The sequence below is a fragment of the Falco peregrinus genome, chromosome 14 (genome assembly GCF_023634155.1).
Source record: "Falco peregrinus isolate bFalPer1 chromosome 14, bFalPer1.pri, whole genome shotgun sequence".
Taxonomy (NCBI): domain Eukaryota; kingdom Metazoa; phylum Chordata; class Aves; order Falconiformes; family Falconidae; genus Falco; species Falco peregrinus.
The window spans coordinates 5,322,491-5,337,388 of NC_073734.1; the positions used below are offsets into that span (position 1 = coordinate 5,322,491).

At 60.3% G+C, this 14,898-nt stretch overlaps 1 protein-coding gene across 1 annotated transcript in view; it reads left to right on the top strand.

Moving 5' to 3' along the window:
- The first annotated feature begins 2,080 nt into the window (after nucleotides 1-2,080).
- GSE1 (Gse1 coiled-coil protein) overlaps nucleotides 2,081-14,898 on the top strand; it is a 102,856-nt gene continuing 90,038 nt past the window's right edge. The window contains 1 exon segment of the mRNA XM_055818585.1: nucleotides 2,081-3,488. Within this exon segment, the coding sequence (XP_055674560.1) occupies nucleotides 2,499-3,488 (990 nt within the window). The 5' untranslated portion in view covers nucleotides 2,081-2,498.

Here is a 14,898-nt window from a genome sequence, read left to right on the forward strand (position 1 = left end):
ACGCCGTCACCCTGCGGTCCGGGTGGGAGATGACACGAAGGGTTGGTCAACCCAAGGGGGACGCAGCCGGGGGGTGCCCCCAGGGCGAGGACTGTGCTCACACCAGAGGTGATGAGGAGTGGGGACCGTGTGGCTTCTCCGCATCAGCTGGGTGCCCTGACACATGGCCCAGGCACTCAGCCCGCGGTCCCGCCTGTCCCTTGTCCTATTGCAATTCCCGACCTTGCCTCTCTGGGCTCGATCCTGCACAGCACCCTCCTTCAGCAGGGCAGGCTGAGGGCTTTGCAAGGACAGGACCAGGGATGTTGCAGTGACTTGCCATGAACTCAAACTCAACAGTACTGCCGGGTGCAGGCTTCCTCCTAAAAACGACTGCTTGAAAAATATCCTTACAGCCTCTAATATATATATATATATATTATTTTTTTTATTGGGAGATCTGTGCCGAGCTGGCGGGTATGCTGACTAGATGCTTGGGTGGTTAATAAGTCAGGTTTAATTGTGGCTGGACTTCAGTACAGTTTGCACTTCCGCGGTGCCTATTGTCCAAGGACAGCAAAGTGCTTTACAAGCATTAAATCTTATCGCAGGCTGCAAGGCAGGTAAGGATATACCGGGATTATTGCATGCGTCGCTGAAACGCGGCCAACTCCGGCTGGGAACACATCAGCTATTTACCAGTGAGTGGCAAAGCGATGCAGCATTTTAGGACCGAGCGGGAAATAGAATCTGGTATTGAACTGGAACAGCAGCAGGACTTTTGAAATGTGAAATAAATTACCGGGGCTGCTCTGTGGTCGGGACAGGGAGCTAATGGCTGGTGGGCAGCGCTGGGAAGGGCAGGGATGTGGCGGCAAAGCGCAGTGGGAGCCGTCCTGCGGCGGGGACCGGCCGGCGATGCTGCCTTGGGAAGGGGGAGCTGCCCCAAAGGCCGTGCTTGGGGAGGGGGGCGGCGGGGGGATGGATGGGGAGGGAACAACGCGTGCGGGCCGCCCCGCATGGGGGGGGTGGGGGGCATGCGCGAAGCCCCGCGGGGGGGCGATTATAGACCCCCTCGGTGAGGTGGGTTTGTAAATACACACCACACACCCCCGCCCCCCCCGTGGGGTCCCTCTGCACCCCCCGCTGCGGCTGCCGCAGCCCCGAGCCGCCCCGGGCGGGGGGGGGGGGTGGGGGGGTGGCAGCGGCTCGTTCCTCCCCCCGGCTCCCCCCGGCGGGCAGGTCGCGGCGGGGGGGCCGGGGAGGAGCCGGGCCGGGGGCGCCGGGGCCGGGAGGCGGCCGGCAGCCGCCCTTCCTCCGCGCCGCCGGCGGGACCCAAACTTTCGCACCGAACTTTTATTCCGGTTTTGTTGTTGTTGTTGTTTGGGGGGATTTTTTGGTGGTTTCGGAGTATTATTTTTTGGGTCTTTTTTTTTTTTTTTTTTCTTTTCTTTTTTCCCTTTCTCGTTGCCGTCTCCCGCGGCGGGGAGGAGGCGGGCGGCGGCGGGCGGGGGGGGGAGCGCTCGGCAAACCCGCCCCCCGAGCCTGCGTGTCCGGCGGAGCCGGGGGATGAGCCGGGGGCGGCGATGAGCGCGGCGGGGCCGGGGGCGGCGGCGGCGCCGCTCTCCCGCAAGCAGCGGCTGATGGCCGCGCTGGCGGCCGGCGAAGCGGCGGTGGCGGGCGGCCCCGGGGCTCCGCAACCCCCGGCGCCTCCGCTCTGCTGCTTCATCTGCGGCGGCGGCATCAGCCGCGGCAAAGAGCTAAAGCTTCAAGTGCGGCCCCCCCGCGACCACCGACCCTTCTTCCCCTTCCTCCAGCACCAGGAGCCGGCGCCCGGCGCCCGCGCCGTCTCGGCGGAGGGCTGCGCCTTGGTCTGCGCCGTCTGTCGCTGTTTCCTGGGCGAGCAGTGGGACTCCTTCGAGCGCAGCCGCACGCCGGTGGAGAAGCGCATGTACTGGCTCAAGCGGCCCCATCAGTGCGAGGCGGCGGCGGCGGCGGCGGGGGGAGCCGGGCTGCGGCGGGGGGCCACGGGCTGGGACCCCGCCGCGCCGCCGCGCCGCCCCGCCGGCCAGGAGGAGGAGGAGGAAGAGGAGGAGGAGGAGGAGGAAGGGCCGGCGGCCGGCTCCGAGCTCTCCGAGCTCTCCGACGCCGAGCCCCTCTCGGAGCCCGAGGGGGCGGGCGACGCGGCGCGGCCCACCCCGGCGGCGGCGGCGGCGGGCAAGCGGGGGCCGCCCCGCTGCTCCTCGGAGGAGAGCGAGATCAACATCACCAGCGAGGAGGAGGAGGAGGAGGAGGAGGAGGGCAGCGAGCGGCCCGCTTGGGCATCGGGCACCGCCTGCTACATCTGCGGCAGCCCCTTGTCGCCCACCACCCAGCACCGCGTCCACGTGCAGAAGCAGGAGAAGACCTCGCCGGCACCCTTCTTCCCCTTCCTCTGGCTGCACAGCCCCCCGCCCGGCGCCCAGCCCCTCTCGCCCACGGGCAGCACCCTGGTGTGTCCCTGCTGCTTCGCCTCCCTCATGCAGCAGTGGCAAAGCTTCGAGCTGGCCAACGTGCCCGTGCTGCAGCGGCTCTACGTGGTGCCCCTCAACGCCGGCGCCATGCCCGCCAAGGGGCGGCGAGGGCTGAAGGAGGACGGGGTGGGCGCCCCACCGGTGCCCGAGGCTTGCTACCTCTGCGGGGAGGAGTGCGGCAAGGAGGCGAGGCCGGTGGCAGCCAAGATCACCAACGGCAATGCGAAGAGCACCATGCATTTCCCCTTCCTCAGCCTCCTGCCTTGCCCGCCCAGCGCCAAGGGGTTGAACAAGCACTGGGAAGTGAGCAGCTGCCGCAAGTGCTTCGGGGTCTTGCAGGACCTGTGGGCCATGTACAGGGCCTGCCACAACGAGGAGCTCATCACCTCGGTGCAGAGCTTCCTGGGCAGGTACCACCAGGTCTTCTCCACCAGCGATCCCGGCAGCTTGGCCAGCCACCCTGCCGTCGTCAAGCCCGGTCCCACCTCCGTCTGCTACATCTGCGGGGCCGAGCTGGGAGCTGGCAGAGAGTTCCAGCTCAATGTCAACCCACCAGGGCGATTTGGGGAGAAGGAGCCCTTTTTCCCCTTCCTGACGGTCTACCCACCCGCCCCGCGGGCCAGACCGGCTGACTCGACCGGGCTGGTGGCCACCTGCATCCTCTGCTACCATGACCTGCTGGGGCAGTGGCTGCAGCACGAGGGCAGGAACTCCCACCACCCCAGCAGCGCCTGGTCCCGGCAATACAAAGTGGAGACCTTCGTCTGCTTCTTCTGCCGGCAAGAGAAGAAGCGATGCCTTGGATTAAAAGCGGTTCAAGTGGCCAGGCTCCCCGTCTTCCTCTACACCCTCCGCGTGGCCAACAGCTTGCTGGTGGATGATGGGAAGCAGTTGACCATCGGCGCTTGTGCCGAGTGCGGTGCCGTGGTCCTGGCTGGCAAGAGCGTGACCCCGCCAGAGCTGTTGGCAGTGGCACCCTCGGCGCTCCTCCCCAAGGTAAGGCGGTTGGCCCGGACCCCATCCCTCTCCTCCCAGCGTTTCCCAGCTCTGGCATTGAGGAGGAGGTGGAGCGGTGACATAGATGGATGCTCTCCGTTCGGGTCTGGTCCCTGGGGGCGAACGCTGATGGATGGGGTGCCTTTAGCAATGAACTTTTGGAGCTGTCAAGCTGCGAAGGAACAGATAAAAATCCTTCCAAGAGGTGGGGAGAGCCAAGACCTGTCCTGTTGCAGAAGCGTGTGTCTGTGTTACTGGCGCCTGCTTGCTCGCAGCCCTGCACGAGGGAGGTGGGGGCCAGCACGGAGGAAATCCTGATCCCGTACCTCTCGCTGTCAAGGGTGATCAGCGGGGCCAGAGGGGAGGGAGGGCTGCCTGGCCTGCCCTCCACGGCAGCATCCTCGGGAAGCTCGAAGGAGCGCATGGCCTTCCGCTGCCCTAGGAAACTTCCCAAGTTATCTCCGGTTGTATAAGCTGTCTTAATCAAAGGGTTTCCCCTTGGAGAAACACCGGCTCTTCCTGCAGCTGGGGGAGCTAATGTGCGGGCTCGGGGCTGGGTGCTCCCCACCTGTGCTGCTCTGGTTATCCAGCAGCGAGGGACCCCCAGGCAGCATCCCTCCAAGCCACCGTGACGGAGCCCTGCGGCTCTGAAGGGTGTCATGGGTGTCATTGCTGGGTGCTGCCAGATTCGCGGGTTGCTCTTTTCTGTACCTCCCGCTGGGGTTACGCAGGGTGCTTTGGGGGCATCACCTAGAAAGCAGCACGGCAGGGCAAAGGTTTACTAGTCGCAAGCTTGCCTTTCTCACAGGATGGGGAAATAACTGCTTTTACCCTTGAATTTCCAGCTTGCAGGAGTGTGCTGGAGAGCCGCTGCTCTGTATCTGCAGACCAGGCCCCAGGCTGGGCTCCGTAAAATGCCAGCATCCTAAATCCCCGCGTTCATTTTCAAAGTCTTTGGGCTCCGTTCGTAGCCAGAACCCTGCAGCTCTCTGAAGCACTGGCATTTTCTTTAGAAATGTAAACCAGCCCTTCCAAGACAGCGCTCCTTTTCTCTCCGGTTGCTCTCCCTTGGCTGGTTACAAATAAAATTTTCCGTTCAGCTGTGCTGGCTCCCAAGCTGGGGTGACGCTGCTTGGAGAGCAACCGGGCTGCACACACCGGAGGTCGGTGTGCGGTGCGGAGACTGCCAGGATGGCACGGGAGGTTGGGTTGGCGCCGGCGATGGGAATACTCCAGAAGCCATTGCTTTTGAGTAGTTTCCTCCAGGCTCCATCTGAGCTGGACTGCCCCAACATCATTGCAGGTCATCCGTGGATGCTTTGTGATGATTTATTTTCAGGCTTGCCCACATGGGAGTCTGCTTCCAGCCAACACGACTCACTGTGTGCTGAGGGGTCTCAGGTGGTGGAGACTTTCCGGGTGTTGGAGTTGGTGTGGGGCTGCATGAGTTGCGCTGCCCACGTGGGCACAGCCACGCTGCCCACCTGTCCATCCCCTGCTCTGGTGGCATTTGCAAGGTGCTGGAGCCCTGGCTGGCTGGTGGCCCTGGAGGGCTCAGGAGTCAGGCGAGCATCCCATGGTGCTGACCCAGGGGAGGGTGCTGGGATGATGCTCCAGCAGAGCCCGTGCTGGTGCAGCTGATGAGGGGGGTGGCATCCACATGTCCCCCGCTGATGTTTCACGCTGCTACCTTGTTAGTGTCCCCAGGCCATGTCATGGGGACATTATGGATAGCAATTCTGTCCCAGCTCGCATTCTGGTGTTGTGTGCTCGGGAGTGCATCCCATGGGGTCCCTTAGTGACCCCCCTGGAACCCAGCATTTCTCAGGCACACCAGTTCTTGTCCCCGCTGGCCCCAGCCCCAAACTCCCACTTGGGTTCCTGCCTGCAGCCCTGTCTCTGACCCAAGCAGCTATGAAAAGCTTTTGTGTGGGGCTATGAAAGGCAGCGGAGGCGGAGGAGGAAGAGGAGGAGAACGCAGGCAGGCAGAGTGGCAGGGGGCAAGGCAGAGCTGCCTAGAGAGAGCATGGCTGGTCCGGGCACCGTTCTGCTTTGCTGGGCTCTGCCGTGTCCTGGTGGTGACTCTGCCTGGCCAGAAGGTCCTCTCGCCTTTTCCCTCCCTGTCTCCACATGCTTTCCATCGGGCTGAGACCTCACAGATGTCAAGGTTATTTAAAACATGGCTTAATACTTGGGTAGGGTTCTTGGCTAATTTAACTGTACCCTTGTTCAGGCACGCTTGCTGCTGAAAGTAACCCTGGGCGAGCCTTTCACTCCTGTGTGACACCCAGGTCCCAACTCAAATGAAAGCAGACAGGAGGGAGTGAGCCTGAGGGGTTAAAACCATCTCCCCGTTCCTCCTTGCAGCTCTGCAACTTCATTTTTTTGAACGCAGGTGCTTTTTCACACACTCAGGATTGACACCCGGCTGCACTTAGAGCTGGTGGTTTACTACTGTCCTGGCTGCAGGTGGTTGATTCAGACGGCTCAAAGTTTGAGGCAATGAGTAAATGTACCAAATGTCACCAGATTCCACCCCCTCCAGCATCCCTCTCTCTTAGCAGGACAGCAAAATCAGGGTTCAGGTCATCTCTATTACAGCTTGGAGGTGCTAATGAGGGAACCCTACACCTGAGGCTCATCAAGAGGGTGGAGGCTTTGGTATTTTGGGTGGGGTGGTGCCCCTGCTGCTGGTTTGGTGTTGGGGAATGGTGGGGTGGGTGCTGCTGTGTAGAGGTGTGGTGCTGCTGGTGGTTCTACCTGCTGCAGGAGGGTCTCCCAAAGGTAAGGTCTGCCTGGCAGAGGGGCTGCTGCAGAAACCTTGTTGTTGGCTTGTGTGGGGTGGGTTCGGTTCTCCCACCAAGGAAAATGGTAATGCTGAGTTTTGGTAATAGACATCCCTGGTATGGGTGTCCTTTGGCTTGTTGCTTTTGGTCCCCTCCAAGGCATGCGGATGTGTGCTCTGAGAATGCATCTTCTTTCCAGCTGTGTCCCTTGCAAGGGGAACCTGCACAGATCTATGTACCCATTGGTGCAGGGCTCCTGGGTTTGGGGTGGCTGCTGCCACCAGGTATGATGTCTCATCTTTCTAATCCAGAGAAACCACCTGTGCATCCCACTGTCGAGCCCTGCTGCTGGCTGGGAGAAGCTGGCTCCCTGGGGCTCTGTGGGACAAGCAGCCGCTGCGAGCAGAGCAGGTGTTGAGGCTGATTGCTTTGAATAACCCATAAAACACCCAGCTTTGGCTGGTGTCCAGAGGCGATGCTGACCTGTGTCCCCGGCCGGCTGTGCCTGCTGAAGAGGCCACTGAAGCCACCCCTCGAGCCCTCCTGCCCTCTCTAAAGGGGTGAAGCCCTGTGTCACCAGTGCTCCCGGGTCAAGGGCTGTTTGTGCTCGACCTGGCTGTTGTTTTCTGTGCTTGCTCTGAACCTTTCCCTCTGCCAGCACTGGAAAAGCTTCCCCTGCCTTTCTGACTCTTCCCATCCTCGCCTGCCACTGCTCTTGCTGCAGTTACGTACCCGTAAAAGTGAGCTCTGTTGGTTTTCTTTCCTCACATGCAACTTTCTGCAAGTACATTCAGGTTTCTGGAAAGCTCATGAATCCCACCATAACTCAAGCAAAGCTGTTCAAGTTTGTTTTGGGTGCAAAATCTGCAGCTGGTGCCGTCCTGCTCCTTGGGAGCACCCAGAGCTCGCTGCCATCTCTCCAGCTCTGTCCTCAGGCTGCTTTCTGAGCATCATCTGGCATTTTCCATGTCTTGTTCCTGCTTTGCAGGGGACACCTGAGTCTTGTTGCATGGGGCTGTGCCCGAGTTCACTGCGTTTATTGCTTGGCAGCAGTGGTGTTAGCTCAGCTGGGGATTTGGCCCCTTTTTTCAGGTTACAAGCTTCAAAGGTCATGCTGTGTTTCCAAAACGCTATGTCGAGCTTACAGCTGTTGGTGGGCATTTTCTTTTTGGCTTTTGAAAAAGGGTTTGGGCAAACATCAAAGGGTTCTTGTCTTCTCAACTGAACCTTGTCCCACTGATGCTGAGCAGCAGCTGAAACTCCTGGATGCCATGAAAACAAACCCGGGGGTGGAGGGGTGACACCTGACTGCCCTCTCGACGAATTCCTGGTGAGGGTATGGATATTCGGGTGTATTGCAGCATGAGAAACAAGGAACCTGTGCAGGAAGGGTCCCAGGTCGTAGCCAGGCAGGCAGGACCTCTGGTTTCTTTGCATCTTTTATTAATTTTGAAGCAAACCAAAAGTGTTCTGGTGACTGGGGGTGTTTTGAGTGGTTGCACTTTGTCTGCCAAGCTGATGGCTCTTCAATGAGTCCCCAGCCTGGGCTTCATGTGTGGGCTCCAGAGGGGTGGCATGGGCTGCATCGGGCTTCTGCTCGTCCCTTAAATGGAAGGGAGGAGCAGAGCTGGTCTCACCACAATTTTTTGGCTTCTAGCTCGGCTTGGCTTTGGTGGTTTTATCTGTGCCAATTCTTGCCATCACTAATTCTAGCAGATACAGAGCAAAATCAGGCCAAGGTATTTTAAGCCAAAGTTACTGGGATAAACCTGTTTTGTTTGCAGCATATGTCTATGTAAAGATGTTTTTAGCAAGGGTCACGTTGCCTTTCAGCAAAGCAGCTTCCTCCGCAGTGCTTGCTGCGGCTAACACCGACTGGGTCTGGCATTTTCGGATGAGATCTCAATCCGAGCACGGAGGTGGCAATATAATCATGATATGACTTCATGTCTCGGGGCACGGCCTCCTGCGGGATCGTGTTCCCAGATGGCAAACAAAGAAACAACACGAGGAAAATGTGCCGCTTGCTTTTTCCTGCCGATGAGGTCAGGGAGGGTTTGGTATGTACCCAGCCAGGCTAGAAACCCATACCCCTCTGTCCCTCCATCCCTCTTCATCCTCACTCACTGCTTAGATTGTTTCAGGGTCACCCCATGGGCCGGTAGCTCATCCCCCCAGTGTCTCCATCTGGGGGTCAGCGTCCTTCAACCGTGATGGGGGGGACGACAGCAAAGGGGGCTTTTGCTTTGGTCAGGCTGACCTTGCTGTACCAGCTGTCCAAAATACCAGGGCTCCTGCGCTGCTGCCAGTCGCCGTGTCCTCCAGACCTTGTGCTGACTCCACAGCTCACCAGCTGGCTGCTATATATTTATTTTTTACCCACCCACCCCCTCCCCGCCCCTTGTCTTCTCTCTGCCTTTCCCAAAAGCAGCAGCAGAGGACTGGCAGCTCAAGCACTGCTGCTCTTCTGCAAGCACCTGCCAAAAATGCTGGCCTGAAATGTGTGCTGCCCAGGAAACCCTGCCTGCACCCCCCAAAATATCCCCCGCAGCCTCCCGGGGAGAGGGGCCGGCTCCGCTCTGGTCCCCTGCAGTGAAAATGCTTTCGCAACCGCTGGAGCATCTTGGAGCAGCCTCCCTGTCTGCGCTTTGTGCGAAGCCATGGCCAAGTCGGGAGATGGGGTAGAGGGACGGCTGGCTCTGGCTGTTGTGGACAGACAGATGTTTTGTCCAGATACTTGGCCTTTCCTGGCTGCCTGGGAAGCATGGTCACGGAGGCCAGCCCGGGATGCTCTTCAGCCGCTTCCCAGTGAGGGGGAACATCCCTGCCGTAGCAGCATGGGCGCCTGCGTTGGCAACTACGTGGGTAATGGCATGAGCTGGCTTTTCACCGTCTTGTGCCCCGCAAACACGCCAGCTAGGTCCTGTGCCAACACCTCCGCTGTCATCGTCCTCAGTGGCTGAGCTGGGGCCAAGGAGATGTCTCCATCTCCTGAGCAGGTTTTGGGGACCTCCTGGGCACAGGGCACAGCTGTTTTGCCAGGAGCCTGTTTGCACCTTGCTGGCTGCAATGGGTGCCTGCTGTGCCCTGGATCTGTTCCCATGCTGGTTTTGGGTTGTGGGGGGAGCTGTTTGCTCCCTGCCAGCACCTTTGGCACAGGGTACTCCCCAGCTTCTCAGGAAGCTCCTGCTGGTCCTGTGCTACTGGGCAGCATCTGGTCAGATGTTGCCCATCCTCCCTGCATCAAAAAGTCTGTGCCGCATGCTGGCGTCCTGAGCTTGAAGGGATGGCATGGAAATGTCCCTCCGGTGTGCTGGGGACGTTGCCCTCCTTAGGCACTGCCAGGCTGGGGGCTTGCAGGGGCACATGTGTGAGGGTGATGGGGCAGGAGCATCCCAGTGCTTGGGGAGCAGAGTGGGAGCTTGAGAAGGAGCCACTGGAGCTCAGCTGGTGGTGGCAGGCTCCCAGCCGTGCTGGGCTTTCCTCTGCCGTGAGCAGCTGGTGATGGGAGACCTTCCAGCAGCACAATCCTCCCAGGCCCCGGCCAAGGGTTCTGACAGCTCCTGGTCCCCCCCGCCGCCAAGGCAGGCAGCAGCAGCACCTCGAGCGTGCCTTGGCTCCTTGCAGAGCCAGTGCTGTGTGTTGGCAGGTGCCAGCCCTGCTTTTGGGGATGCGGTGCTGCTCCTTACTTGCACCCTTGCTTGCAAAACGCATTGCCCCTGGCTGTCAGAGCCCAGTTCCCCTCCCTGTGCCGTGCAGAGGATGCTGCAGCCCCAGTGCCAGCCTGGGCCACCACGGGCAGGTCGTGGTTTGCTCCCGCTGCCGGGTGAGCAGCTGCTCTGGCGCAGCACTGGCAGCCCCAGCCGCCCCGATGCACATGAGCCTTGCTGCGGCATGGCTGGATAAACAGCCTCGTGCAGCTGGCCTGGCCTCAGAGTGACTTTTTCTCCCCCTGGATCTTCAGTAGCAGGGTGAGGAGGAAGAGAATGGCTCCAGGAGGGACTTCTGGCTGGGCTGGGAGGAGGAGGACGTTACCTGGGTGCACTTTGCAGCCTGGCATGAATATGATGCTGCTTCTCCCTCTTTATTTTCCTTATTTTCCTCCCTGCTTCCCCATTAGTGCAAGTGCTGCCGGGCTTTAGTAGCTCTCGGGAGACTGAAGTCATCTGTTTACCCGTGGAGCTGGCGTGCTCGGAGCAGCAGCTGCCCTGGCTTTCCTTCTCTAACCTGCCGGCCCGCAGCGAGGTGCCTGTGCCGAGCGTGCCGCAACCCGCGCCGGGGCAGGGCGAGCACCGTGGCTGCCTGGCATCGCACACCGGTGGCATGTGCGAAATGGGGCTTGGGGGGGGGGGCCCTGTGCTGTCGTGTTGCGGGTGTAGGAGCTCCCTCCAGCCAGGGAACTGCTGAGACACTGTGTTTCAGTGCCTGTGTACAAGCATGGGTGCTGGACGGGTCATCCCTGGTTGCAGCAGGGACCCACCGCAGGATTTACCGGGGGCTGTTCAAGCCCTTGCACACAAACTCAGGAAATCGCTGTCTGGCCCAGTGCTGCCTTTTCCCGTCGGCATCCGGCAGGGCCGGCCACAGCATCGCCTGCGCTGGTACCCGGGGAGAGCTTGGTGCTGGCACGGGTGAGCAACAGGGTGCTGGGTCTTGGGGCTGGCTTTGAATGGGGGGGGAAGCGTGGGGAGGATGCTGGCACCCCCCTGGGAGCAGGAGCAGGGCAGGAGGGTTCACAGGGACTGGTTTGCGCCCCGTGCTCTATCCCAGCTCCTCCTGGTGAATTGTTGGCTTCTAGTTTAGAGCTAAACCAAAGCTGAGAGCCAGCTGGGATGCAAGGGTCATCAGGGGAGATGGGTGGTGGTGACCCTGCATCCAGGAGCATCACCCCTTTGCTGGGGGGACAGGCAGCTGCCTGCTGTGGCCAGAGGGCAGGAGCGCGGTGGTGGTTTCCAGCCAGGGAGGAAGATGTTGGGGCTGACTTAGCACAAAGCCCAGGCTGTTCCCAGGGTGCCTGCCCCCCCCGCCCCGTGACCCCCCATCAAGGCTGTGTCCCGGTATGCTGGCACCTGGTGTGTCCCCAGCACCTGCTGCTTTTGGGGATGGGGACTTTCATCATAGGAGCATCTCGCCTGTTCGAGCCCCAGCCAGGGCTGGGCACCTGTCCCTGCAGGACCCACTGCACCCTGTGGCACAGCCCGGGCTCTGCTGCAGCCCTGTGCAGGGTGGTTTCCCCTGTTGACCCTCCAAAATAGTTTTGATTGTGTCCCCCCCAGCTTTGCCCCCCTTGGAGCATCAGCTGACAGCTCCCAGGGGGGCAGCAGCAGCTGCCTCCGTCCCCAAGGAGCTGGATGCAAGGATGCTGCGGTCACTGGCAGGGACCTCAGAGCTGGGAACATTTTGGTCACGGCCAAGGCGTCAACCTCTCTCGCTCGGTGGTTTGCAGCCGCGGCGGGGTGGACAGACCAAGGGAGGGAGGGATGGGTGGACAGACAGACAGCTGTGCAAGGCGTCTCGGGGGCTGTGTGCGGGGTCTGGGGCAAGCAGCAAATTGCCACCATCACCTCCCATCTGCTTGCAGCATGTTTCTGGAAGCGGGCTGACTTCAGTCGGCTGTGAAGCTTTTCATCGGGTGATGATCAAGTGCTAGTGATTTCAGTTATTACCCTGGCCAGGAATAAATATATATATATATATATATATATATATGTATGTCTCCTGCCCTCCCTCCTTGTCTTCACTGCTAAAACAGCTGCGTTTTCTTCTTTCCATCTCTCCCCCCGTTCCTCGGAGCAGGCAGCATGAGTTATCCCAAAGTGAAAACATGGTGAAGACAAGGCCCTTCAGTTTTCCCGGGAGGTAACCATGCCAAGGTCAACCTGGCGTGGGGATGGAGCCCTGGCTGCCGCTGCCGCCCTGGCTCTCGGGTGTGGGTGGGCACCCCAGGGGGCTCGGCATGCCCCGGCCGTCCCCGGTGAGGAGGGCTCCCCGGGGAGCTGGGGGGAAGCTGCCTCTCCTGCCTGCAGACAGAGTCCAGATGCCCTGGCTGCGGCGTCTCTGGAGGGGGAGATGAATTTGCTCCTGCCGTCTTCTGTTTTCAGTCCAGAACATCTGCACAGTAACTGGGAAATCTGGGCTTTCTCCTGCTTCTCGGCCAGGTCCTGTCAGTCCTTTCCTCTTCCAAAAAGGGGTTTGGTGGTGGTTTCTTTTTTTTTTTTTCCGCCTTTCCCTCTGTTGCTTGTGCTGTGTAACCTGCTCCCGGCTGTGTATCCTGTCAGGGCAGTGCCTGGATTTTACTCCAGGGCTGGCTTTTGGGTGACCCCCATCTCTGCCACCCTCTTGAGCAGCCAGCTGGGGTTATGGACTCCCCCAGGAGCAGGTTTTCCCACAGGGCTGTTCCAGGATGGGTGACTGGTGGGATGCACTGGGGTCACACAAGCTGCTACATCACTTATTTATTCCAGCTGTTTTTCCCTTGCTGTTCCCCCCACCCAGTCCTGCGTTCAGCCTGATCCTGCATCCCCAGAGCCTGGGCACTGCTTGCAGCGTGCTTGGGACTGTCCAACCCCTTTGCTGCCCGTGGCTCCCTCCCAAGAGCTTGCACTGGGAAACACACAGGGCTGTGGCTGGGTGGGGGCCACCCTGGTCCCAGATCCCTCCCCTGGCCCCAGCTCCCCGTTATTTCCAGCAGCGAGCGGCTTGGCAGGCCTGGCCCTGGGCTGGCCAGGGTGGTTCTTGGCTTGGCAGCATCCCGCGCGGGTGAGGTTTCTTCTGCAGCCCTGCTGCTGGCTGGGGCTCCTGGCAGGGCTGCGCCTGGGTGCTGGGCACCCTGGGCACCTCCTCTTCCTTTCCCAGTGCTGCTTCTACAATGCAGCTACGGGGTCCCTCAGCAATGCATCACCCCCATATCTGCAGCCCTTGAGGAGTAATAAATCCTGCTGTGTCGCGTGTCCTTCCTCCCTATGCATGGACAACCCTTGCTTTCAGCAACCTGACTTTCCTGCACCTGGGCTACTGGTGTCTGGCGAGCCCTAACCCCGCACCATCCTTTATCATACCCCCGTGTCCTTCATACACAATGTTTTCCCCCACCTCTTTGCTTGCCTCTTTGTCCCTTCGCTGTGATCCACCCCCCCCTCACCCTGCTTGCTGCCCTGTTTCTGGCTGTACTGGCCCCGTGCCTGGCACTCTCTGCTCGGAGTGGAAGGAGGGCAAAGCCTGGGTGATGCCAGCGAAGGTTTGACCCTGGTTTGGAGAAAGGACCAACTGATCAGAGGGCATTTGGGGCCACAGATATTTTGGGTGCCGTCTCCCTTGCGGGTCCCTTCGTGCAGAGCCTGTGGCTGGATTGCAGCCAGGGCAGGCCAGGGTGAGCTGGGGTCTTGCAGCACCCAAAGAGGCAGTGGAGGTTGGAGATGCCACCCCTCTTTTGGCACTTTGGGGACCCTAGGGCAGGTGCCTGAATATGCAAGTGGTGCTGCCTCCCCTTGGGTTTTCTGCTCCTGGGGAGGGGGCAACCCTCAGGACAGGGTGATTTTGGGTGGGCTCAAGGGCCACCCTGCTGGCCGGAGGAGACGGCTGGGAGCTGGGCACCCCTGGGCACCTGGTGGTGACGTGTGCCCGATGTCCCCGTCCTGGGGACAGCCGCCTGGCTTCACAGCTGCTATTTCTGGCCAGCCCATGGCCTCTGTGCCGCAGTCACCAGTGCCAGGGCAGGCAGTGTCCCGCTGCCGGCAGCTGCTGCCCTTTTCCTTTTCATTCTCTCTTGCACCCGTGGGATTGATGGGGATGGGATGAGGAATCCCCCCTGGCGTGGGCAGCAGTGGAGAAGCTTGAGACCTCTTGGGATCTCCCCCCACAGCCCTGTTTTCCTCCCGTTTAAACCCGGCATACGTCTCTGTTTGGTGGGCGGCTGTAAAAATAGCACTTGGTTTGAGTTAGGAGGGTGGTGGGGAAGGGCTGGGAGGGGGCTGGGGTGCGGGGGGGAGGTCCGGTTTCTCCCTTTCCTGGAGGAATTAGGGAGGCCACATGCTGCCAGGAGTGTTTGGCTGGTAGAGGCAAGCGGAGGCTCCGAGGAGGCGAGCAGGCGTCCGCACAGATGGAAATTTGATCACCCACGGCTCAACAGATTGTTTGATTTATTTTAAAATCAAGCAGATGGCTGCAACAGGAGTTTGTTTAAGTTCAGCTCCGAGCTGGGCCAACGGCCAGGATACTCGGGGGGTAGGCGTGCCAAAAAATGTTCAATGACTTTGGTCATCACCCACCTCTCCTCCTCCTCCTCCCCGCTCCCTCGCTCCAGCGCACACACCCCGGCTCCCCCTCTTATCACATCCTCGCCTTCATCTCTTGGCTCTAGCATCTCGCTTTGTCTCTCCCGGGTGGGTGAGCAGGCTTGCCCTCCACTTTTCCTCCCCGTCGGGAGGGTTTAACTCTTCCCCATCCATCCCCTTGCCCCAGCTCTCTTGTACTGTGGGGGTGCAGGGGGTCCCCCAATAGAAAAAGGGAGCAACTCCTTCCACGAGCTCCTTCCTTGTCTCTTCCTTCTCTGGGTCTGACTTGGGGTGCAGTGCAGTGGGTGGGGGTCCTGGCTGGGTGCCCTGACCCACATGGTCACCCCTCCG